The 26,921-nt window shown below is 34.5% G+C and overlaps 1 protein-coding gene across 2 annotated transcripts in view; it reads left to right on the forward strand.

The window, feature by feature from the left end:
* LOC112127883 (aryl hydrocarbon receptor nuclear translocator-like protein 1) overlaps positions 1-26,921 on the forward strand; it is a 103,254-nt gene that overhangs the window by 4,783 nt on the left and 71,550 nt on the right. The window contains exon 2 of one of the 2 annotated variants that reach the window (XM_024229424.1): positions 17,470-17,560. In XM_024229424.1, the coding sequence (XP_024085192.1) occupies positions 17,475-17,560 (86 nt within the window). In that variant the 5' untranslated portion in view covers positions 17,470-17,474. Of the gene's footprint in view, positions 1-17,469; positions 17,561-22,341; positions 22,507-26,921 lie in introns of those variants that run through there. The other variant, XM_024229423.1, reaches the window with a different exon arrangement.

The raw sequence follows: 26,921 nt of genomic DNA on the forward strand, positions 1-26,921 counted from the left end.
GACGTCTAAAACATGTATGAAGGCTATTATTAATAAAAAGTACTTGTGATTTTAATGGCATTTGAATGTCTATCCACCTGTAATAAATAATGTTAACAACGCTTAATAAGAGATAGGAAAGGTTACGTTGGACTAGTTTAAGATTTCTATTTTTAGAAAAACAAACTAGTCTTTTTAATAAATAGTTGCGCCATCTTAAAGACAAGACAACAAATTTTTCTGCTACTCAGCAAAGACCGAAGTTGCCAATCTAGTGACCGGAGAGAGACCACCTTCCATTAATGTAGTAAATTATAATTAATCATTAATTGTTATAGTTCTTGTTTGGATTACTTCTTAGAAAAGGTTTTGTCAGTCAACATTGTTTAATATTCACTAATTTCGTGGTTCGCTTGACCAATACCTTACAATTAATTAAGGTTTTTAGTTGAGATAAAAAAAAGCTAATGGCACGAGAGGGATTCGAACCCACGACCTTCGGCTAGATACGCCGCTGCTCTACCACCTGAGCTATCGTGACCTCGATCCAGTCGGACATCAACTCTCTATCTCAACCCCACCTTATGAGTTTTATGAGACCAAGAGTTTGAAAAATGGCAAAAGGAGGGAAAACTCATAAGGTGGGGTTGAGATGGGGAGTTGATGTCCGACTGGATCGAGGTCACGATAGCTCAGGTGGTAGAGCAGCGGCGTATCTAGCCGAAGGTCGTGGGTTCGAATCGCTCTCGTGTCATTAGCTTTTTTTCATCTCAACTAAAAACCTTAATTAATTGTAAATTGTTTAATATATTACAGTTGTAGTGTAGACCAGGTAGTGGGAGCGCCTGTAGTAACAAAGCCGCAATAAATTATATACATGTTTGTTTTGATATCAATATGTTCTTTGGGGAGCAGATCGTATGCCTCGGAAAGGTTTCTAAAATCACAGTGGCTCTTGGTAGGCTCAAGCTGACGATTTTAGAAACCTAATCGGAGGCATACGATCTACTCCGGAAAGAAAATTTTGGTCCAGCCTAACACCTACCAACGAGTACAATAATTAATCAATGATTAATTATAATTTACTACTACTAATGAAAGTTCTTTGCCGATGAAAAATTAATAAATGTCTTTGTATTTAAGATGGCGCAATATTAACATAAAAAACTACTTCGATTTAAGAAAATTATAAACTTAAACTAGTCCAACATAACACTTACTAAGGGTTAATATTATTTATTAAAGGCGGATAGACTATCAGTACCATTAAAATCACAAGTACTTTTTGTTAATAATCGCCTTCATGGTGTTACAGAAATTTACTAAATGTTTGTTGTACATAATGACAATAATTTAACTGGTTTCTGAACATTCAGTTTAATGAATAATGTAATAAATATATAAAGTCGTTAGTAATAAAAAATGGTTAACGAAATTTGAGAGGTTCTTTTGTCATGGTAATTTTTAGACTAATTTAATGAACTCCCGGACTTATTATTACTGTATTAGGATTATTACTTTACGGTCAGTAATAATAAAAATACTATTCGGGACAGGTAATAAACGGACTGATTTAAATGACACCTGAACAGTAAATTAACAATACAGAAAAAGAAAACAAAGGGAATATAACTTTGTCGGTTATTTCTGGTTAATGATAAATAATAAAAGACCATACATTTCTGCACAATAGACAGATTAAAGTTGAAGTCAAAATAGAATTGTAAAAATGCCACAGATTTTGCTTATCTGACAGTATTTTTTTATGAATAATTGAACCGAATTTATGTTTATGGTCTCTCAAGGCCTAATAGTATCAGAGCTCGTTTTTAGACATATTCTTATTACTTATTAGGAACAATAATAAACGAACATGATTAGAATGACATCAACATATACGCATAGTTTAACGAAATTAATTTCATACGCATATAATTATAAGTTATTTTAAAATTAACTGCATGTTTGGTGTTTTTTTAATTGATTGATGTAGTCTCGATTGACCCTATGATTTCTAGGACCAATCTTTGGTCACCTACTACGGCGGTTTGATGGTGCGAGGTCCCTCCTCGGTGTTATCGGTGTGTACCACCGCAGAAATTAAGCTCCGTGGCTATCTAAGGTCATTCAGCCCCCAACACGTTTATTTTTAACTGTAATACATTTAATCACTTCTTAACTCCTTCTTAAATACAGGGTGTCCTTTTTAGATGGCCCTGCTGAATTTCTGTTGAACCAATGGCGCTATCAAAAAGAAAGCGTTTAATATTTTTTAGTTTAGAACTTCAAAATTTCAAATACGACTCTGTACATCCTGATACATCATTTCAAAGGATTTTTTACGCCGAAAACAATGGTGCAATCGGATTTTAAATGACAAAGCCACAGCAAAAAGTTAAAAAAAAAATTTGGTTTGCTATTTATTAGTCACATTTCAAGTTCTAACTGCCTGCGTAAAGACGCAAAGATTTGCTCGTTTTAACCACCCTTCACCGGAGGAAGTGATGATTCAAAAAACGTCTCTGCAAAGCATTGTGTGCTTATGATGCTCGAGAATCTTTGATTGTCGTTGTTGCAGAGGAACATCATCTAATAGTGTTGTTAAAACCTCCCTCAAAAAATTGAGGAACTGAGCACCATTTAAATTATTTCCGTAGAAATAAGGACCAATTAATTTATTTCCGAAAAATTCCACACTGAACGTTGATACTGTGAACCATCTGATGATGACAAGAGTACGAAATTCTAGGATATTCCTCTGGCTGCGTTCGAAAATTCCAACGATAGTTTAGTATGCCATTAGATGTGAACTTGGGCCAAATCAGCCCAAATGATGTATGGAAGAACGTTTTCTTCAGCCTCCAAAATCGACATTTGCGCAAAGAACGTTATACGCCTGTCATAATCAGAGTCCTGAAGTCCCTGGACAAGATGAGAGCTATACGGTAACATGCAGTAAAATATTCAGCTCCTCGTTGAAATTACACTGCCGGTTTGTTGGTGATGGAACAACAACTGATCCGTTTCTCATCGTATTGCTAGCAATACGAATAAACGTTTTGTGGTTTACTCTGGGGCGATGAGGGAATTTCTGGAAGTATACCTCGACTGCACGATGCGCAATACCACCACTATCAATAATGAAGCAGTCGTACATATCAACTCGCTGTTGAACGGAAAAATATGCTCTTAGGCTCATTTTGAATGGAATACTGAATGTAACGAATAGGTATTATTGTAAAATTTATTTACTTCCAGGAATTGCGATTTGCTCTTATAATGCAGGTTTGACAAACAATGACAGAATGTAAACAATAGATGCAATTAATCTTTACTTAAGTGAATAAGGAAATTATTGGAATTAACAACGAAACAAACGAAATGCATTTTTTCAAACTTTTGCCATAACTTTGTCATTTTTTTACCATTTTGAAATCCGTTTGCACCATAGTTATCAGCGTAAAACTTTTAAAAAATGACCCCTACTCAATCGCTCTGAGCTCCGGTGAAGAGTGGTTAAAAATACCAAATCTTTGCATCTTTACGGAAGGTAGGTAGTTCCAACTTGAAATGTCATTAATTAATAGCAAACGAAATGACCAAATTTTTGACCCATTGAAAATGAAATTGCACCATTGTTTTCAGCGTAAAATGTTGTAAAATGTCAACGGCGTATGGCCTAGTCTGAGTCGAGTTACGATGATCCTAAATAGCACGATTTAGACACTCGGGGGGGGGGGGGGGGGGGGGGTTATCTGGACGTCTTTAAATATGTGTCAGAATATTACTGAAAACATTTTATATATATAACAACAAACAAATATATAAACAACGAAATTTTTACATGAAGTCGAGACTTTTTTCACACGAAACTATAAATATAAATTTAGTTTTTCCAAGCAGAATGGCATCCCAAAGCTCTTAACTATGTAAAAAAAATTATTATATTTATTTATTTTTTTAGTAGTTTTGCTTTAAAAAATCCTTGATTTCTTTTCAATGGAAAAAGCAGCCAAAGCTAATTTTATAACATATTTTTAAACGTTTATTGCCTTCGTTAATTTTTTCGAATATATTCCGGTTCGCAGAAGCAATTTGGAGACTTGACGTAAAGAAGAATGCCATAATAATGTTGTTTTATTTTATTTTTATTAATTATTTTATTTATTCTATTTTTAGTAATTGTTTTATTTTATTGTTTCTTTATTTATCTTTTTGACAAAACATTAAGCCTAATATGCATGTGAGAGTTTTAATATTTTTCAAAGCGTGCAGTGATTTTTAATGACCTTTGAGAACCCTTCCTCCATTAGTAAATTAGGGTTAATTACAGTATGATAATCGGTTACGTTAACGTACCAACTTAAAAATAATCGTATAATTATAGTAATAACTTTTTTCAATTAAACAAAACTAATGTTCCAACAGTTGGTGTATTGAAAAAATATTTGTTTTTAAGTTCATCTGCGTACATAGTTTTGTTATGTGTTTTGTTAAACACATTTTCCCCGAAAGAAAATAATGTTACTATACTAGAAAGTTAATATATTTATATCTATGGTCTATTCCACTGATTGTGCATTTTTGGATAATATAATTCTCGGTTCTGTACGAAACGAAGATGAAAAGATTCGTGTTATGAAACTTTCGTAAGTTGTTATCCGTTCGTTCCATCTGGGATTACGAGGTATCTACCCGGTCAAATTATCCACGAAACCTTTTTCGTATTGTAATTTGCCATTAGAAGACGGTGAGTTCACAGCTATTTTTCCAAACCGTTTTGTTGTGTTCATACTCGGAAGGAAATGACCTTTGATTGACCCACTTCTGTATGCAAATAGACGGTCTATTAATTTTTATTCCGGTTTGTTGCACCGCTATGCTGAATACTAATTAACTGATGGGTGGGTTGAACAAAAATCTATATTAATGTTTATTTACATCGATATGTTTTGACATAGTACGCTTTAATTCAATTAATTTTATATTTGCAACAAATTATTTTCAACATTGATAGTTACTACAGAAGGCAAATTGTAATTGCCCAGGCGTTAACATATTTTCAATTTAGCTGTACCAGTTTTTACGTCTATCAATTGGTGAAAGTCTATGAAGGATGTGGCCGAAATGGAAGAGGTAGTTTGAGGGAGCAAGGTCAGGATTAGGTTGATTGCGGTAGGAGTTCGACTCCATCCATTGGTAAAATTATTGCTTTCTACTTCAAGAAATATGCTTACTTATTCGTGATGTAGCACAATAACATCCTTGCAACTTACTGAAGTCGGGTATTCCCTTTCCAAAACCTCTTATTTATTTCAAATACAGCTTAAATTTAACCGAATCTGAAACATATCCACACTGGAAATATATGTAATGTTGGAGAACAAACAGCTGAGATAATCACCGGCCCTCTGCGTGTTTTTCTTTTTTCTGGTCTTCCACAAGAATTTTATTTTAAACTGCAGTGATGTTGCATCTCGATATGGTTACTGATTCCCTACTTTTATATCTATGTCGATATCCTAAAATGCTGGACTCTCGTTTCTACTTCAGGCTGTCAAGTATAGAATAGATACAGAACGTACAATGCATATATACAATCATCACCCTATTCGAACATAAAAGTCTGGTCATATTCACTCCTCCAGAGTACTGTTCTGTCGGAACGTGGTCGAACCTACTCCATTCTCGCTAATAACTTATTTTTACTGTCCATACGATACACTCACCCTATGTTACATATGTACTCTATGTTCATCGGGGTGAGGTTCAACAATCCCTTCCTTTTAAGCCAATACATTACATTCATTCCAATAACATAAACACAACACCCTGTACAAACATAAAGTCGGGTCACTCCCCTAGGCTCGATATTCATCGGGGTGAATAGTGGCAAATCTTTCAAATATTTTAAAAAACGTAGAACCCTTTATTCCCAATGGAAAACAGCTTACCTTAGTCTATTTCACTGTCCTTTGGAAGAGGCATATGGTATGGTAATGAGGATACTAGAAAGAGGGGTGTGTACTCCCCAAGCACTGCAGCCTTCTGGCTTATTGTACCTTTCTAGTTTCTTATTTCAGTGCAATATATATATAATTCTTCTCAGAAGTATCAGGTCATTGACTGTAGCTGCTATAATTTCATTACCTAGATATTTTTTCGTATATTAGGTTAAATCTCTTAAAGCTGTTGCTTCGCATTCGAAGATAATGTGGGTCGCTGTTTCCTCCTCATGACATAATCTGCAGATGGGATTATCGTTATATATGCCTGTTGTATAGATGTTTTCTCATATGCCAATGACCGGTTAGTAGTTACCACTCCTCTGAGTACCACCCTCTCCAATTGCAGCTGTGATTTTGCCAGTCATGGTGAGGGTTGTTTCATCATACGTTTACTGAGTCTAGCGCCGCTAGAGTTTATACCCTTTTCCTTTTGTTTTGTTTGACTCCATTCTGCGATGGAGGATTCTATATTTGTTTTTGTTATCCCAAGTATAGGTTCGGGGTCTTGAAGATCCTCCTCTGGCCAGTCTGTTTGCTTTCTTGTTACCCAAAATTCCTCCGTGCCCTGGCACCCAAGATATCATCAGGTTGTTGGGTTTCCCCAGGTTTTGGAGATTTTGGATGCATTCACTGACTAATTCTGATGTGATTTTTTTGCATGCTAACACGTTAATGGCTCCTTGGCCATCAGATCTTATGAGGATTTTTTGCCAGTGTAACCCCTTTTAAGATTTTCCAGGGCACAAGCATTGATATCATGTATTTCTGCTTGAAAGACCGAAGTGTACTTCCCTAATGAGTTTGATTGTTTTGGGCTTGCACAGAAAATGCCCGATCCGGTTCCTTCGTTTGTTTTGAAGCCATCTGTATACCATATCTGATGCTCTCCTGTGTTCTTCCTCTCCTTTATAGAGTCCGCTTAGACTTTATTTACTGGAGGAAGCGTCCTTCGCTTGGAATTACAATGGGCAAAAGATTGCAGACAAAAATCTTTAATGCATTTTGGTTTTTCTATAGTAGAAATAATAAAACAATAAAAAAAATTATTGATCCCTTTGGCTCATATTTTATATCTTTTGTTTAAAGAACAGTAAAAATAAATCATATCAAATGCTTACATTGATTGGCAAAGTGTGATTTTTGTGACAGCGTATTGTCTGACCATAATTCTTTCATTTTTCTCTTTTGGGCAGATTTTTTTAGTTTAGAAAGTTATAGTCCAATCTACCAAACCAATAAGTAAGTTATAGAGCCGAAACGAACCTGACATTTACGACTTACATTGGCAATACTCAGTCTTCGCAGGATTCGTCAAAACAATGGCAGATGTGGTAATAGGTCACAACGCGCCGCTTCGCAATGTCACATGCCAATTTCTCCAAATCCATCGATACTCGGAGTAATTCATCAATTCCTATCAGCTGGCTATCGGCATGGATTTCTTTTGAAAAATAACCGTTATTACTACTCTGAGACAGCCAAACTTTGGTCATACTTGCGTTCTCTAAAAATAGAGTATTTTTCATGTCAGAAAAATCATTCAAAATGAAATTCAATATCGCTCCTATCTTAATGGCGTTATATCAATATTTGTATGACAAAAGGGAAATTTCCATCAGCCAATGTATTTTAATCGGTAGATTTCTCAGTGCGTGATCGTGACTGATTCATATACAAATGAAATTCGTCATTTTGGTATCTTTGTTGGTTGAAACAGTTGTTATAGCCAGACCAGCATGTAGGTACCTGTATCAAACCTAATTTTACAGAACTACAGAATTCCCAATAAAACTTCATAATTAAACTCAGGCAGGTTAATTTATGAAATCAACGCGCATTCAGGCAGTGCGTGTAAGGACTGCTGGCAAACTTCTTTTTTTTTCTTACTGAACTTTCAACAAATCAACACCATTTCATATGTCTAGTTTAAAGTGTCAAGACTAGCACACGTTGCGACACTAGTTGATCATATCAGGACTGCTGTCGAACGTTCTTCCATGCAGACCACCCAATATCTTTTCAATTTCACACCTTCAGGTGAAGTTAATAAGATCAACACGGATTACGACACTAGGAACTAACTCAGTCTAATCCGTCCATCCACCGTGGCTGGTCTCCGCGGGAGGGGGTTGTCAACAGCATGTTTCAGCATGCCCCCAACGCATGCAGTTCCAAACCCATTCGTCCTCACTTTGATTCTTAATATTATATACTTAATATTAAATATTATATACTTTTTACATACCATTCATTCAGTGAGGGTGGTGGAGAATTCGACATTCCCCCATTACTCTTTACACGTATTAAAGATAAACAACTAACCTGATTCAAGGTCGACCATCACCCATTCGCGCTAGTAAATAGGTTCGCTCTCAACACAAGCAAGGTGTACAAGCTATTATTACTATATACAATAGAACAACCCAATTTCCTCCAAGAATTAGTTCAGGGGGCCCAAATATTCGCTGCCGTGTTGTTGATGTCAGCTGCTTAATCCATCATCTACGTTTATCATTATTCTGTATCAACTGCGAATTCATTTAATTGGTGTTTTTCTACGACGTTATACATTTATTATTGACTCGTCATTTTATGGGGAAAATGCCTTTCTATTTGGTTTAAAAGGGCCCGAGGCTCAAGGACGAGTTTTCCCGTTTAATGGCTGGAAGGGGCGAAAACTGCCTTTTCATTTTATTCCAGGCGTTCAGAATTTCAAGTTAACGGGTGAGAAATCGCCTAATTGGGAAGTGCGTAATTTTGTATTGAATCTCGAAATTAAAAAAAAAGTTTTCGAAAAAAACCGTACATGGAATGATTAAACATTTCTAAAAGGGCAGTATTGGACCTGGATCAATTTAGCTCTGAGCAGCAATCCATTGGATCTTTCTGCCAATTGCACGGTAGGCTTTTATTTTTTGAATCCATTATTTGACTAGTCAAATTATCGAAAACAAATCGTCCAAAAATATTGTCAATCTTTAACGTATGTTGTTAATAATTTTTTTTTTTAATGCGGAAAGGGAAATAAATAAGTTTTAACACAGAAACATCTTTACCATTATGATTTATTTATTTGATTTTTCTCATAACGTGTTTCTATTATGTTAATTTAGTAACGCTATTTTACCTATGCCATGGAGCATAAAACGTGTTCAGAGCATGACGTTTCACTGATGAAAAGTTGTTTGAAATCATTTTAAAATACGTTTTTTTAATAACAAAATGGAAAGAAAATAATTATCTGTTACATTTGGGATTGTTATAATCCATTGTAGACAAATTTAAAACTTACTTCATCTCATTATTTACATAGACCTGCGATAATATACTATAAATACACACGGGTATTTTCCGTTGAATGCGCCGGTGACCACAAAATGTTTGTCGGCCCATAAATAATGTTTATTTATTTTTTATTTGTAGCCTATACAGATTTATACGTATTACAAATGTGTTCACGGTACTTTTTTTTCACACTGTCACAGCACTAACAATAATACCAGCGTTCCACCCGGAGGGCACATGCTATGAGAAGCAGTGCCGGCACACAGTGTGAGGGATTAATAGGCAAGGAGGTCTCTCGGCCATCGTCGATTAACGCGATGGGCAGGTTCTCTGAATGGGAATATGAGGAGAGGGTTGGAGCAGGCTGGAGGATGGATCGAGAGTTGGGTGTGAAACTTTTGGAATCGGGAAGGTTTCAGTTCATTGAAAAAAGGAATGTTGAGGTTGTCGTGGATAGTGAGGTTAGTGATATAGTAATGAGCTTTGACGATTCGTCTCAGGGACTTTTGATTGGATGCGCTGATGTTGGATGGCTTGGCACAACCGTACAGTTCCACTCCGTATATCCAAAGTGGTCGCAGTAAATTTTTGTATAAGGTTAGTGGAATCTTCACGGTGAAGACGGATTTCAGTCCTAGAAGTCGTCATAGTTGTCTAAGTCTTCTGTTAAGTTGTTCTGTGGGTATTCCACAGTTATCTCTTTGTTGTTGATGTACACAGTGAAAGGCAAGACTGTTTTTTCAATGTGAACATACACTGCGTACATTTTACACCAGTCTTCGATAATCGCAAGGTTTTCGTGGATATTGGAGGTAGTTTGGGTAGGATTACATAGAGTACAGAATTACGGTATCGTCCGCATAGGTTGTGATGATGGTATTGGGATGTGCAGTTAGGTCAGCAGTATAAATGATATAAAGTATGGGACCAAGAATGCTCCCTTGTGGGATACCGGCTTGTATTCGTCTGATTTCCGGAAACTCGTTCCCCCCCACCTCACTTTGATGCAGCGGTCTGTCATGTAGGATTTCAGGATAAAATAATAAGGAGTGGGTAGGAAGAGTTTAAATTTATAAAGCATGCCGGACTCCAGACCTTTGCTTGTACTACATCTAGGTACCCACCCACCCAAACAATACTATTTGTTCTCATGAACAGAGCAGATAGTGTCGAGAACTCTACAAACTTGGTCGTAGAATAATGCACGCGGAAACCGAATTGGTGAGAGGGAATTATTTTATGAGTATCTAGGATGGGGATTAATCGTTTTAAAACGAGTCTTTCTAACCATAACTAATAACTATTGTATTTCGAATAGACTGGTAAACTACAATGGTTGTTGTTTTTCTTTTTCTGTTTTTCATTGTATTCTTTCTTGATTTTTCTGACGCCGCAGCCAATTTACATTCACCAACTCTCTCATTTCTCTGTCCTCTTGTTAAGCCACAATCCACGCTAATAAATTACTAAATCCATTAGAGTTCGTGGTCCGAGTGACCAATTAACTTTTTTCAATTAATTAATCTTTATAAAAGGTATTGGTTGAGATAAAAAAGTCATTGTCACGGATCGGGATTCGACCCCACGACCTTCGGTTAAATACGCCGCTGCTTTACCACTTGAGCTATCGTGACTTCGATCCACTTACATAAAGATTAATAAATTGAAAGATGTTATCTGGTCAATCGGACCACGAAATCTAATGGATTAAATAAAACCATTAATCTCTCTCTCTCTCTCTCTCTCTCTCTCTCTCTCTCTCTCTCTCTCTCTCTCTCTCTCTCTCTCTNGTGACACTGACTTTTTTATCTTAACCAATATCTTTCATAAAGTTTAACTAATAAATTACATTCCTACTTATTTCTCTCAAACTGCCCAGAGTACTCTATATTCCTCGGAGTTATTGGGGAAGAAGGCACTCCAATCAAAAAGAAATAATATGGTGAACAAAAAATTAAGTGATATTATTAAATAAATTTGACGGTCCTAAAATATTTCAATGAAAATTTTACACAAGAACATTTATTATGTGTTTTTATATTCACATCACAAACTGCTGATGACAAATGATTTCTTGATTTTACTTAAGATGATACAGCGAGATTAGCTGGAAAGATCAGCAGTTTATAAGGACTGTACTAAAATTGAACCTACCGCTTGATTCTGTTCTTTCCTAATTTGTTTCTTCTCGTTTTTCATTTTCTGTTTTTGTTAAATAGAAACGCGCGCGCATACAACAATGCGTTATACAAACCGGGCGAGGGTGGTCAAATAAATAATTATTTGTTTTTTCGTTTATCTCAACTCAGTCAAGTCAGCATTTGTGAACGGTAACGTCAGCACTACTGACCTGACCGCGATGATCTCGTCTACAAGGTCGGGTATCCCGAATTTCGCCATTTGTCAAGCTGAAGCAAGGAGGAACTGATTAAAATTACAGTTTTACTGACCGCTGCTCTTTTATCTTTTTTTTTTTTTTTTTTTTAACGAGCACGTCCGTTGAAATCCAGTTCACCCAGATTCAGCAACCTTTTCCCTACGTGTTCAACCACTAGGAGAAACCGTATTGCAAAATTGAGCAATTAAATCCTAACTAAATTTATTTCTTTGAATCTGAATTCCAATTTTCAATCCACATCTTATTTAAACAGCTTGCCGAGTTTGTAAATTGCCTTACAATTCTTTCCAGTTGTAAGGAAGGTTTTTTAAACAAATTCAATTATTGAGGAATCGTGATTGCACATAGCATTGTGAACCTATCTCCTCGTTCAAATTAAATCCTGAGTTTGCTACTCGTGTATTGACTAATCCAATGTAAACGCATCCCTTCGGCTGATGGTAGTTGCACAAGCGCAATGGCACATCTTCTTTCTTTATTTATATTTGCCGTTTGACCAATAAAGGTGAACTGTTTATAGAGGATAGATAGAATTCCATTTTTACTTTTGATTTATTGATACCTAGCTAGAATTAGAGTTTATCAAGACGGTATATAAAAACATTGGTTCATTTTCGAACCGGCCTAATCTGCAGAATACCTTCATCTGGAAAGTTACATTGTCAACATGCTACAATTATAGAAGGAAAAGGAGTACTGCAGAAAAAAAACTGGATTTGGATTTCAATTGCTTTAGTATTTCCCTTGATCAATTGCTCTAATTTCATTAAAAGTACTGAATAATAAAAATAACAATTATCAAAAAAAACTGAAAAAAATATTAGTTGATATTTTTTAGTTTTAATTATACGCGCTCTTACTTGTACATAAAATCGTTAAAATGAAAAAATGTAGGCGTGAAATAGCTAGTGAAACTTAGAACGTTTTTTCTACGTCATTTGTGTGCAAGTGAGTTATGTATGTTTGTATGAATGTACATTAGAAGAATTGGGTGGACAACATGAAACAACATGTGGAGGTAGGTATGATGAAATAAATTCTTGTTTTTTTAGTTCTAGTTAAATTTTATAATAATGATAAACAATATATTCCTTAATCATGATTTCTTTCTAATTATGATTTCTTGGAAGAACGTGCACGTTTTAGGCATGAGACAAGATGAGTTGAGTAAAATGTTGGTATTTTTGCTAGTTTTAAGGGGTGTGGATGATTTGTACTTTTTCGCTGATGGCGGGGTGTTTGATTAGAGGTGGTACTATTTGAGAATTTTCCGACGTGGTTCGATAATTTTCTAATTTCTTGTTAGAATAATGTTTAAATTTTCACAAATGAGGGTTTTTGAATTATTTTAGAACCTTCAAAACAGATAAAATCCATGCGTTTACCGATGCATTTGACACTGCTTGAAAACAACCATAGCGCATAAAAGTCAGTACAAAGGGCATGAAATGGGGCTGTAAGATAAAAAAACTAAAACAGCTAAACGTCTTGTCGAGCTTGCGGTAATTAAATTACCAGCATTCAGGGCAGTACAGACTAGATTAATGAAAAATGTTTACATTGAAATTTGCTTTTAATATGAATTAATTATAAAAATTTGATTTGGAAGTTTTTATGTTTATCTAGTTAAAACAGTATAAAAGCAACATTACATCTAATCACTTAATCTAATTTAAATTGAACTTCTCAAAAATGAATAGAGGCTATTGCCAATTTTGTAGTATTTACTTTCCCTAGCATTTTTATTTTATTTTTATTATAAATTGCATTAAAATTTATTAGAATTTATAAGGTTTTTACCGAAGGAAAATTTAATTAAGGGATTTTTAAAAATAACGAAATAAAAGGTTTTAATTCCATAATTTTGTTTAATGGACTCAATAATGTTTTGACAGAATTAATGCAGTGTCTAATATGTGTGTATAACGTCCTCTGTTAGCTAAAATCTCTTTGCACCTGTTAATCATACCGTTGATAAGGTTGCCACTAATTTCATAAGGAATTTCACTCCATACATGTTGCAACGCTGAACTCAATTATTGCAGGTTAAGTGTATGCGAAAGGTGGTCCAAAAGCCTTCTCTGCGACGCATCCCACATGTGCTCAATGGTATTAAAGTCTGGAGACAATGGGACATTACACCGCCTCCTCCAAACTGCACTGAAAGGAGCACGAACTGGGGCATTGGCAATAAACCTAACAGCATTACAATTGTTGTTCTCTTCTAGGCGCTCGCTGCACCATATTCTCCTGAGTTGGTGGCGGGCTGTTGCTGCAGTTAGTCTCAAAGGGACGGGCATACGACGTGAAGCCAACTTTTGATAAAGGCCTTGCCAAAACATCTTTGTACTTCAGTTAGGATCTAGGCGGGCACTATGGAAGGGTTTTGTCTTGCAACACTGACAATATTTCTGTCCTCCCTTAGCGTTGTAATGCGCTGAGATCCATTATCGGGCAGTTTGTGTGGCACTGCCAGTCTCTTGGAATTGGGAAAAGCTTGGGAGACCAGGTTCTGCGATATCCACTTGCCAGTGATCTCCATGTCTCATTCTCACAATAATATTGCGAACTTCTGGTTCAAGATGATGTCTTTCCATGGTTAGAGAGAATACAACTGGATTAAACTGGATAAAAGACGAGACATGTAGTTTGTTTACAAATTGAGTAATCTTCATATTTACTATTCTAAGTAAATCTGTTATTAAAAATGAGGATTAACATTCGTTTGATTTTGGTTTGTATTTTCTATTTTGTTATATCCAACTAACTTAGTTAATTAAATTAAAGTTGATAGAATAAGACTAAATTACAAATACCTACATTCATTTTTATTCAGTTTACTTGCAGTTAGTTAAACAACTTTTTATTGCTATTACAACTGACAGAACATAAATGAAAGATTTACACTTCAAATATTACTTATATTCATTTTCTCTCTGCTAACCGTTTGCGACTTAGCATTTGGCCGGTTACAGATCGTACACTATACACTATTTTTTTAACAATTCATTTTTATCTCACTGTCTCCCTCACTACTCTCACTCTATTTCTCTTCTTCTTATTATTATTATTTCTTTCTCTCCTCTTCGCCTTCCTCTTTGCTCTCTAAGATGTAAAAGTCTATATATTTAATTCTACATAATTAATTAATTCAATTTAATCACTCTTAAACGAAGCATTTTGCGATGTATCAAGACTGGTATTTTATAAGATGTAGTTGTTTTTCCTTTGAAATAAACTGTAAGACATAAATTTACAACTCTTTTAGTCGTTCATGGAACTGATCGATGTTGATCACTTTACTTAGTCTGTCTATATATAGACAGTGTCGATCAGTTCAACATGTGTTCACTGGCTCGCTGACCAACAAACACAATTGACTGGGTACAAATGGTGAAATGTATTTTCCCGTGGTCATTTAATTTTTTCCGAAAGAATCCCCGACCTTCTTGATGTTTTCGTTGTCTGCCAGGAGAGTGACAATGATGTCATAATTATAAAGAAAATCCAATATAGAAAATCACCTGTTCACAGTATATAATTACCTAATGAATGCACACTTCATTGAAAGTAATCCCTTTTTGAAAAGCAACGGGGAAATTGTTTAAAATTGAGTTCGAATATAACATTTTGAATGTAGAGGTTGTAAGGTATGAATAATAGATTAACTAAGGAACAATTACGACGTACAAACTAATAATTATACTGCAGACTCTCGTTATACCCAGGTGATAAGTACCAAGTATGACCGCGGATAATACTCACGAATTTCTTGCTTCCAAGTTATTCTTCTATCTGCATGCCAGTCGGTCACTTTTTGTGTCGCGTGTGTATATTTACACACGATATTAAGGAAATATCGTACTTTGTATCGTCAACGTTATGTATGAACATATGTACAGGTATTTCAGGGTTTTTCAATAAGATAAACATACGCTAACATTGTAATGCATAAAGTTTATTTGAGAAAAACGATATGTACATCCATCAACAGGTATGACCTATCTACGACATCGAATCACAACACTCTGTACCGATTTCGAAGTCTAAAGCGTTGTTGAATCATAAGAACGAATTGTCGCACTGTTTTGAGTATTTCACTGATGATGACTAGTTCTTATTGTAAGGTGTAGCGATTTCTATGCATGTTTTATGTTCCATATGGCAACCCCAGATGAGTGCGCGGATAAAAGCTTTTATTAATAAAATTTAATTACGATTTTTGTTATATTGACAATACTTTTAAGACTGAACTTCTTTTCCTTAATTCTACCCCCTTGATAGGCTGCCAGAAGGATACAGAAATGTGTAATACAAGGGAAAAAGAAACCATAGCACTTTTTGGCTAAATGTACCATTCTGTCCGAGATGCGTGCTTCACATTTGGGTAGTGCTGTGCTCTCCGAAGATAGCCTAGTCAAATTTTTAAATGAGCCAAGCCTGCAGCTAATAAAAATCGCTCGTCACGCCCGGTTTTACCGCTGGAACTGGTACAAGAATTCAAATTTTGATTTATTAGAAGAAATTTTTACTTAATTATTGGTATATAAATCTAACTTGTTCCCTGTTCACCAACCAGATTATTATTTTTTAAATTTTTCTTTCTAATTATGTTATAAAACACACAGAATATTATTATATTTTATTATCTTTTCGCAATATTTTATCAGTAATCTCGACTCCAAGCAGATGGATATTTCATTGCTGTAAATGCTCATTTCAGTTAATAATACCAATTACTAATAATAATTGTATTATTAATAATACTAATAATGTTTTGTTATTTATAATAAGTGTCAAATAAAGTATTATTATCACTTTTAAGAGGAATCTGATTTTAATACATACATTCTAACTTGGGCTGTAATTATGGTTACCTCTCATTTGGTTAAAAAAAAACACACACACACACACACATATATATATATATATATATATATATATATATATATATATATATATACACACAATGTCGGGGCTAGACAAACGACTTGTTCAATTTAAACTTTACTTTATTAAAAAGTAAACAAATGTACTACAATTTAGTATCTCAAAGAAACAATTTTAAATAACTTTAAACTTCACACGTCTTTTCAGATCTTTTCTCTTCACGACTCTCTGTAACCTTCCTTCCACTCCTTCTCCCCCGTCACAACACGTCCCCACCCCCAATCGCACTCCACGTCATCATTCCACATACGTATGTATATATACTTATAAGTAAAATATTATAAGATAGTGGTTAAAAACAACTTTGTGTGTGTGTTTTTAACCGCTATCATTATAATACTTTCCTTTTTTTTTACTTTTAATATTGTAACGATTAAATTACCCATTGTTGTCTGAGAATTATTGCGTTACCTATTATTTATTAATATTATAAATGTTGTTATTACTGATGAAGACCTCAATAAAGGGTCAAGAAAGTTTGGCATTAGTTACAAAATTTACTTGTTTTTGATGACCGCATCCCTGATTTTGAACTTACTTAATTACGTTTTTAAAAGGGTGTGTTTTATTAATTATAATAATTGTCAAATAAAGTATTATTGTTATTAATACTTTTAAGAGGAATCTGATTTTAATATACACGCTTTCACTTGGTCTGTACTAACTTACATGGAAGTGTAATTAAACCTTGTTGAAATATTTGATGTTAGTCCTTGGCCGGTATACTACGTGCGGTTTAATAACTTACGGTTTTAGACGCTTTATACATAATACACATGCATGTACATAAATATTGCATCATCGTGTTTCTACGTTCATTAATTGTAAAACGTGAAATTTTTGTTTCAGGTGTTATGATGGATGAGGCTTCTCGGAGTGAAGATGAGCCGGGTGACGAACAGGACGATTCCCAACCGGAATCCGCCCCATCACTTCCAAGGTAAATAATCAACATCTTTTGTCTTTTTATAACCTTGTTCAAAACGTTTCCACTGGCCGAAATCTGTTTTTAATTACGTTGTCAATTGTTTTTATGGGCGGGGTTAATCTCATGGAATGGTAAATGTACTTGACGATGAGGATAACGATGCATTTATAATAAAGCTGAGACGGCCTGAAAAATATATATTGTCATACTTTTAAAGGTTTAAAATTATTGAGTGTTGCTGTGAATTCAAGGTGGAAGATATTTTAATTGCTTCCGCCTTGTTTGTTTTTCTTGAAATTAACAAGTATCTTTAGAAACTATTACAGTTTCTACAGTTTATGTAATCCTTTGAATTTTTCAATCAGAATATAAAAATTACTCCCACATTTGATGTAAAAAAGTAAAAATAGAGATAAAACATTTGATTAACTAAGTCAATATTCGGCGTATTAAATCAACAGGAAGTTAATTCTCTATTCTAGCCATAGCTTCTTTTATTTCTGCTTTTCTCTAGCTATTCACAAGACATATTTGAAGATGATGATGGATTGTTTGCTCCGATATTGGAGCAAGATTGCAAATTTGTTGTATCAGTTAAAAATAATCGTTACTCAGACATATTGTTATCCATGGAGCTTAGAAAGATATACTTTAGCTGTTTATCTCTATATTAATTTCTAACATTTATTATTTATTTGAATGGATTATCGTTCCTGGCCCTTTAGTCGATTATTCCCTTTTTTTACTAACACCCTGGAAGATTTTGAATATTTGTTTACTAGTTGAACATTTGATTGACCTTGATCAGCCTTTTGGCGAGAAACACAGAAGCTGGTGAAGTACTCGTCTGAATGACCGAGCGGAAGAGTCAGAGTTAATCTTCCTACTGCTTTCTAAATAGTTGAAACATAAAATGGAAAATAGTTACAATCTACAAGATTTTTTTAGCCGTTTCCATATCCGTCCCTACGATTTATAAAATAATGATAAAGGATGAAATGGCATTATTATAAATCAAAAAAGGCCAACAAGCTGACATATAATCGTATTTAAATTTCAGTCAACCTTGTGCATCCATTATCTAACAATGTAACGTGCAACAAAGTGCATTCATCAAATTAAATTGCTGTTTTTTCGGTGTTAAATTATTCATTTGTCTACCTCTTAGTGTATACGTCAGAATATAAAACCAAAATAAATGTTTTTTAAAACCCAAGGATTGAGAAAAATTATTTCATGTACATATACAAGTTGCTAACTACTAGTGTTCCCCCATGGTAGTCTCAAAAACTATTCAACCTAAAAAAAACTAAATTTTTTTTAGCATAAGCTCTATTTTAAATTGAAGGTAAATTATACCAGGAGGCCGAAGTGGCCGAATCCCGGCATAGCCTGTGGCTTTTTAATTGAAAATAGTGTTTTAAAAAAATCAGACACCGCGTCTTTGACTCCCAATGGATAGTTAGACGTTAAGCCCTTCGGTACGGCAGACATAACTTAATATTTTTTACTCTAAGTTTGAAAATATAACGTTTTAACTAGCGCCTGGAATAAAGTAATGCATCAAGACGAGCTAAAGCTCAATATTTTTTATGTCTTGCCTCTCCCTGCTTATACCCTGACGTAAAGCCACTCTAACCATTTGAATATAATTCAAGGATGAGGTATTGTCTTGATTATGTAGAGAAGAAGAAAGAAGAAAAATAACTTTATTCTGGGACTGGTGTCTCCTAAGAATAATTTACATGAGATAAAATAAAGGAAGTACCTTCTATGAAGTTACAAATTTAAAAAAAAAGATAGAAATCTTTGCACAATGTATGCCAGTAAGGCAGGCCAGAAGAGAAAATTACGAGAATATTAAACAAAAATAATAAATGTTATCGTGAGGTCTCTGCTTGGAGGGAGAGGAGGTGATTATAAAGATGGGATTTAAAGGAGGAAAAGGAGGCAGCGTGACGAATAGAAAGGGGAAGGGAGTACCAGAGTTTAGGGGGTCGGATCAGAAAGGATCTTTCGAAGGTATGGGTTGTATGTTGCGGAAGGACAAGGTCGATTGGGGATGAGCGGGTCTTACGAGTGTGATGTGAGGAGTTCAATTGGAGGGATTGGATGATGTAAGGAGGAGAGACGTATAGTAACTGAAATACCATCTATTATATGTAACCATGTTTTAAAATATGCTTCCTCATCGATTTTCAGTCGGCACAAGTACATTCATATTAAGATTCAGCTTCTTGTGCATTTCCCTGCTTTTATCCCTGACGTCGCATCATCTCACTCCGGCCAGTTAATTCGACGAGTTATTGAGCGTTTAACCTTCCTTTGACAGGAATTACTTTATTTAACAAATGTTATTTCCTTCATATCTGAAAATGTATTTTTATTATATTCCCAAAATTTAAAGGGGTCCAATCGGCTGTCAAAGATTATAAATTTGGCCTATGTTGTTTTGTCCACTCATTCAAATGTTTTTACGAGTAAAGTAATGTTTCCTTTTTTTCCATTTGTCATTAGGAGTGTTTTCCTTTTTCTCGCTTCAGTCCTGCTTTTTCTCTTCTTCCGTTAAATCATTTTTGCAGGGTTTCAGCTGTGATGTAATTTGTATTATCTGCTAATGAAAGGTGTGTAAGTTTTTTCCATGTACGAATATTCCATATATTTTGTAACACTTACACAATAAAAAGGCGGGATGAAATCGGGTCTCCAGCTTTGCCTCCCGCTGAACATTAAAGTATCTGCTTTTTCCGTCCAGGGAAATGGTCATACATTCGCGACATAAAAATAAATGGGGACACAGTTTTTAGTGGTCAGTTAGGTCGGCACGGAGTTAAGGAGAGAGAATGGACTCGTTATCCATTTCTTTTCAGCAGGTGCAAAATTTTTGTAGTGACCCTAAGACAAGCTGGGGTCGACGTTCTTTGACTTCTGCAAAGTACAGTAAAACCTCCAATAATGTGGACTACCGTTATCTTGGCGGTAACATTAGATGCACCAGCATGGAGGATTCATTTGTACTGTCGTGTCGTCTTATAGTCGGGTACAGTAAAGAAAACCTGTGAGTAGGGGGTAAACCAGATTTTTCCCTTTTCCTTAGATATCCCTGTTAAAACCCCATTCGATCATATTTTCTGTACGATATTTGCATTTTATGATTTCAATTTAACAATTTTTTCAAGTTCAAAATTCTAACATGGCTCCGACTGGCAAAGGTTCATTTAAAAAGAAAAAAAGAAGTGTTTGAATCCTAAGAAAATTTTGAGAGATCTATTGTAAGACCATTAGCTAATTTTAAAAAAAAGTTTAGCAAAACGCTAGGAGAGAAAGTTTTAAATGATTGTCAAGTCATTGACAATTTACATTTAAAACTACACCCACAGATGATGAATATCTCTTTTTAAAGGACAAAAGTCCCGAAAGAAAAAGGACACTATGATTCTCCCTTACCAAGAGGTTTCACTGCATTCCAAATCTCATATGCGCATTAACCCTGTTTAATTGTTTGGTTTAATAATATAATAATAATAATCTACTTTATTTCCAATCATATATTATTGTTTTCAGCATGGCATAGGCAAAGTTTCTCTGCCAGAGATTGTCGAAAAAAGACAAATAATAACAAAACATAGCAATGAAGTAAAATGCATAACTTAAATAATTAAAAACCTGAAGAAATAATATTTAATTTGGACCTTGAGCATTTTGGAGAGTTGTTTTTTTTAAGGTTATTAGAAATTAAATTCCTGCAGAATTCTTTATCTATCCAGGCCTGACACGCATACCGACTGATAGCCCTAAACGCGTGCTTTGCCATTAGTCAAACTATCTACTAGCTTTGATCCTAAGTAAAAGAAATTTAGGTGTACAGAAGGTGGACAGGGTTTAACCGTGACTTTAGATTATATTTTCATTGAGAGTTTTCCGGTACCCATACCAGTATGAAAAATTATCAACTGTAATATAATAAAACATTCCATGTTACATTTATGACGCGCCACAGAGTAACCAGGAAATATGGAGTAGATAATTTCTAAGGCCGTTATTTTTGCTGCGTGCGATGGGACGTAAAAGATTGTTTTCGATAAAGCCAATACTAAAGGATGAGTAGAAAAGTACAAGCAATACAAGTAGAGATCGATTCTTTCTCCGCCTCTTTATGTAATAGGTGAGGGAGGATTATCGAATACTCGATCGTCTTCCTTGGGTGAATAGTTTGTACACGGGAAAGAAAATATTTACGTATAAGGGAGAAGTTGAGTTGAAGGTATGTTTATGTTAAAAACCGCATGCGTTGGGGGTTGAAAATTGCTGTTAGCCAAAGAGCTGGAAAACACTTCAGTGACCCTCTGAATGCCAAATTTAAATTCAATATGTGATTAATTATTTTACAATTACAGAACTAGTTAATTGAAAGGTTTTAATCGGGCTGAATGGATTGAAAACCAATATAACACCACATGCACTGAAGATGTCCTGAATAAAGGCCGAAACGCGGGAAAAAAATGAAAAAGGTACCTCTCTCTTGACGTTCCTCATGACAAATTATGGCAGATAGTGTTATGATATCAATTTCTTTTTAATTGTCGCATTTCCTTGTGCGGTAAGTTTCAGCGCATAATCAATCAATCGTGTCAAATCTTTCTTAAGGGTGGGTTTCTGATTGAACAGCCATGGCGTTGGCAGAGGAGACGTGGGGCGGTGGATGGTAGGTAGGGGGTGACGCCCTGACCTGGGTTTGGGACCGGGATGTTGTCCCACGTCCTCTCGTCCCTCCCCTCCTTGAATCCTGACCGCCCCACTCGGCTTCAGTATATGCCGGGACACGATACCTTCAACACGTGTGTCATGTGCGAATGCCGGTTTAACACAAACACGTACCACATACCATGGATGACTCCGCCGACCCATCTCGACTATTATCACCGTATCGGATACTATCAGGACAATTACACTGCAAGGTAACGATTACGGCGTGACGCCTTGGGTCTATTCTCGTCGAATGCACTTTCTTGTGCATACTGTTGCACTTCTATTCCTTGCGAATTATGCACGCCTCTCCTCCACATCGGTGAGAAACTGCATCCACGATTTAGGCCGATATTCGTCAATCATTCAGTTCAGCTTGTCCTCAGAAATTTTTCAAATATCCCTAACCTTACTCAATATTCTATCTAGAGCAATTTACATCGAAACTTGTATTTCTTTATAATAATTTAATTATTTATGACAATTCTGGCCCCAAATATTTGAAATCGTTGCACCGGTAATTATATTCCTCAATTTTATAACTGAATATTAAATACGAAATTTTTTTATGTTGGCTATGTGGTGATGAACTTGCAATTTAGTCGTTAGTAATTTAAACGTTAATGTGTATAGATTTGCCAAAAATTGAAAACTATCAGAAATTTGTTTAATCTACTACAGATTAAAACAAAAATTCTGCATTTTTTGCAGTCATTGCTATGGCCGTTATATTCCTCACTATTGCAGTCAAATCTATTTTACAGTATGTATAGATTTAACACATTTATAACAATCGTATTTCTTCGAAAAATTAAAAAACTATCAAAAATTTTTGTAATATACAACGGATTAAAACAAAAATTCAGCATTTTTCGTAATGGCTGCAGTGGTAATATTCCTCACTATTGCAATGAAAGGCACTGAGTATCTAATTCACAATATGTTTAGATTTAATACATTTATAATATTGATTCCTCCAAAACCCTGAAAAACTATTCGAAATTTGTTTAATCCACGACAGATTAAAACAAAAATTTTGCATTTTTTCGTACCTCTGCACCGACCATTCTTCACTATTGCAATGAAAGTTATTGAGTATCCATTTTACAATATGTGTAGATTTAACACTTTATAAACTCTTGATTCTAAATTCTATTCTACAATCTATCCGAAATTTTTCTTTTATACGAGAGATTAAAGCAAAACTTCTGCATTTTTTGTAATCGCTGCACTGGTATATTCCTCATTTTGGCATGGAAAGTTACTGAGTATCTATTTTACAATATATATAGATTTAATACATTTATAACAATCGTATTTCTTCAAAAGATTAAAAAGCTATCCAAAAAATTTTTAATATACAACAGATTAAAACAAAAATTCAGCATTTTTCGTAATCGCTGCACTGGTCGTTATATTCTTCACTATTGCAATCAATGTCACAGAATATCTATTTTACAATATGCATAGATTTAACACATTTATAACAATGATACTTGTAAAAAATTGAACATCTATCCAAATTTTTTTTAATATACCACAGATTGAAACAAAAATTCAGCATTTTTCGTCATCGCTGCACTGGTCATTATATTCCTCACTTTTGCAATGAAAGTCACTGAGTATCTATTTTACAATATGTATAGATTTTACACATTTTTAACAATCTTGATTCCTCCAAAAGATTGAAAAGCTATACGAAATTTGTTTAATCTATAACAGAGGAAAACAAAATCCTGCATTTTTTCGTAATCTCTCCACCGACCATTCCTCGCTAATGCAATGAAAGTTACTGAGTATCTATTTTACCATATAAAATTGAAAAGCTATCCAAAAAATTTTTTAAACATACCACAGATTAAAACAAAAATCTGCATTTTTCGTAATCGCTGCACTGGTCGTTATATTCTTCACAATTGCAATCAATGTCTCTGAATATCTATTTTACAATATGCATAGATTTAACATATTTATAACAATCATTATTGCATAAAAAAATTGAAAAGACACCGTAAGCCTTATCTATAACAGATTAAACCAAAAATTCTGCATTTTTTGTGGTCGTTGTACCTGAGTGCATATTCCTCAATTTTGATAATATCAGCAATGAAAATAGTTTAATATTACCCCTTTGATTGAAGGGTTTAAAAACTATCTACAGCCATGTTTTCAAATCAAACGATGCAAGTTTTTAATTGCCTGGGAACTCCTTAATACTAGAGTACATTTTAATTTAAATTCAATTCCCTTGCTTGAAAATAAAATAAGTATTTTTTCACCTCATTCCTCAATGTCGCCATGAAAGGAATCGAGTATTAATTTGTTAGATTGGACATTTTTTTCGAAATATCGCCCAACTTCAATTAAGACCGTGAATTACAAGGCTTTTAACAAGTAAAAAGTTTCTAATTAAAAATTCTGCGAAATAATCTTTGCAGTATTTGCTATTAAGCTAATGGCGAAACATAAAAAATAAATAAACTATAACTTTACTACACTTTATAAAATCAGTATTTGTTGTGACAGTCACCTACGACCGATTAAATTCCTGGGTATTGTTATGAAAATATCAGAATATTAACTGTATAATGAGCACAGATTTAAGATTTTTATAACAACAAACAAAAAGTACCGACAACCTATCCGATTAATCTACAACCAATTGAAACAATAATTCTGATTTTTTCAAAACAAAAATTGTAGACTTTACTTTTTTTAAATCGCTGCACCTACCATCGTGTTTCTAACTTTTGTAATGAAAGTCACAGCGTATTAATTTTGCAATACGTATCCCATATTTATGAATATATCAATCCTGATAAAAATTGAAAATTTCGAACCTCTTCGAGACTAGACAGATACATAGAAGAGAGAATGTATTTTTGTAATCGCTTGAAATTCAATGCGTATTAATTTTACAGTATGTACAGATTTCACATATTTATTATTGTATAAATCCTGATAAAAATTTAAAAGCTCTTCCATACCAGCTAGATACATAAAAGAACAGTATTATGTGTGATAGTTGCTCCGGCCATCTTATTCCAAACTTTATAGATTTTATTATTTATTATTCTTATGACAGAATATAAGCTATTTTCGAATATTTGGATCGTTATCGAACATTTTGGTCAGTCTACCTGAACTGGATTGTCAGTTCAGTATTTTGTCAACTTCAGTGATCCTGTCGTACGAAACGAGAACTGTGTCAACCAAATTACAGGTTCAACACCTCGCCTAGCCCACGAAGACACCTTACGTTTTTATCTTAAAGTTAAAATAAGTCGGCCTGTATTATAAATGTTGACATTCCTTGGAACATACATTATATTCTTCCTGTTGGACAATTCTGCTTCTAGATAAAAATTTATAATCTTCAGTTAAATCCAGTAAGAATTGAGTAATTACATCAGCTAATTAATAATGAAAATGTATACTAAACGAATGGAGTTGAACCGCATATTAAAAAGGCAGCGAACTATGATTGACTTTTTTTGTCTTCGAATTGTAGTAAAAAAAATCTTATTTCGTTCTTCAGAACATTTTATTCATATAAATTTAATATATTTTTAAAAGGACAAGATGAAAAATTGTTGATGTCGCCACAATACATATTGAATCTACCAGTGAAGGAATTATATGTTTCTGCTTGCCCAATTTTTCAGATTGTATTTGTATTTTCCATCTTATTCAAGAAACTTAATATACACTGTCCATTTTTAAAAAAATTCCACCTGGGTTTTGAACGAAAAAATGGCCAACTTTGGAAATGCATATTTTCTTAGCCTTTGAAATCACAGACCTACGCTAGGTCTCATTTACGCTGTACAAGATGGCTTTTTAATTGTTTTCTTAGCTTCAGTCATTCATCAGTAAATTCTATAATTCTGGAACATTTTGCACTTTTTACGAAAACTTCAAATTGAGCTGTGGAACCAGGAAATCGTCCTGAATCGACGCCCTTTAGCAGTCGATAGGAAATTTTAATAAGCTTTTCAATTGGTCATTTTCCACTTTGCTCGATTTCTCAACCGTTTTCGAGTCATTCGGGATTTTTGGGCATTTTCTAAAGCAAACTGCTACAAAACCTGTTAAATGGGAAGGGAATGTTGAATATCCCTGATGAGGTAAACCTCCTGGTTATCGTCAGGAGAAGCATTCATCCCAAAAGGTAAAGTAAGAATTGCCGCTTCTCTGTTCACTTTTTTGAAACGTCCTCGGAACAAAAGTTGAAGGGCGTAAAATTTGCGAAAACATGACGGTTCAAAATTTATGCCTTCTTAAAAATGTGGAGAAAGAGTGATCGGTGTTATTCCATGAGCAAGTAAAAAAGCACTCTTTTTTCACAGAAATCGCGAATAACTCGAAAAAGGGTTGAGAAATCTGGCAACGGTGACCGAACGAGAGCTTAAAATTTCCTATCCACTGCTGAAGGGCGTCGCCCCAGGACGATTTCCTGGCTGCACAGCTCAATTTGAAGTTTTCGTAAAAATGTGTGTTTCTCAGTGACTGTTGTTTCATGATTTGTTGAAGTCCTGAGGAGCGGTCAAGAATGACGTAGTTTAGAAATACACCGTTTTCATTTTTTGCCAACGTTTCGACCTTTATTCGGGTCATCTTCAGGGCC

Source organism: Cimex lectularius, unplaced genomic scaffold (assembly GCF_000648675.2).
Source record: "Cimex lectularius strain Harlan isolate CLEC.00 unplaced genomic scaffold, Clec_2.1 scaffold233, whole genome shotgun sequence".
In the NCBI taxonomy this organism is placed as follows: domain Eukaryota; kingdom Metazoa; phylum Arthropoda; class Insecta; order Hemiptera; family Cimicidae; genus Cimex; species Cimex lectularius.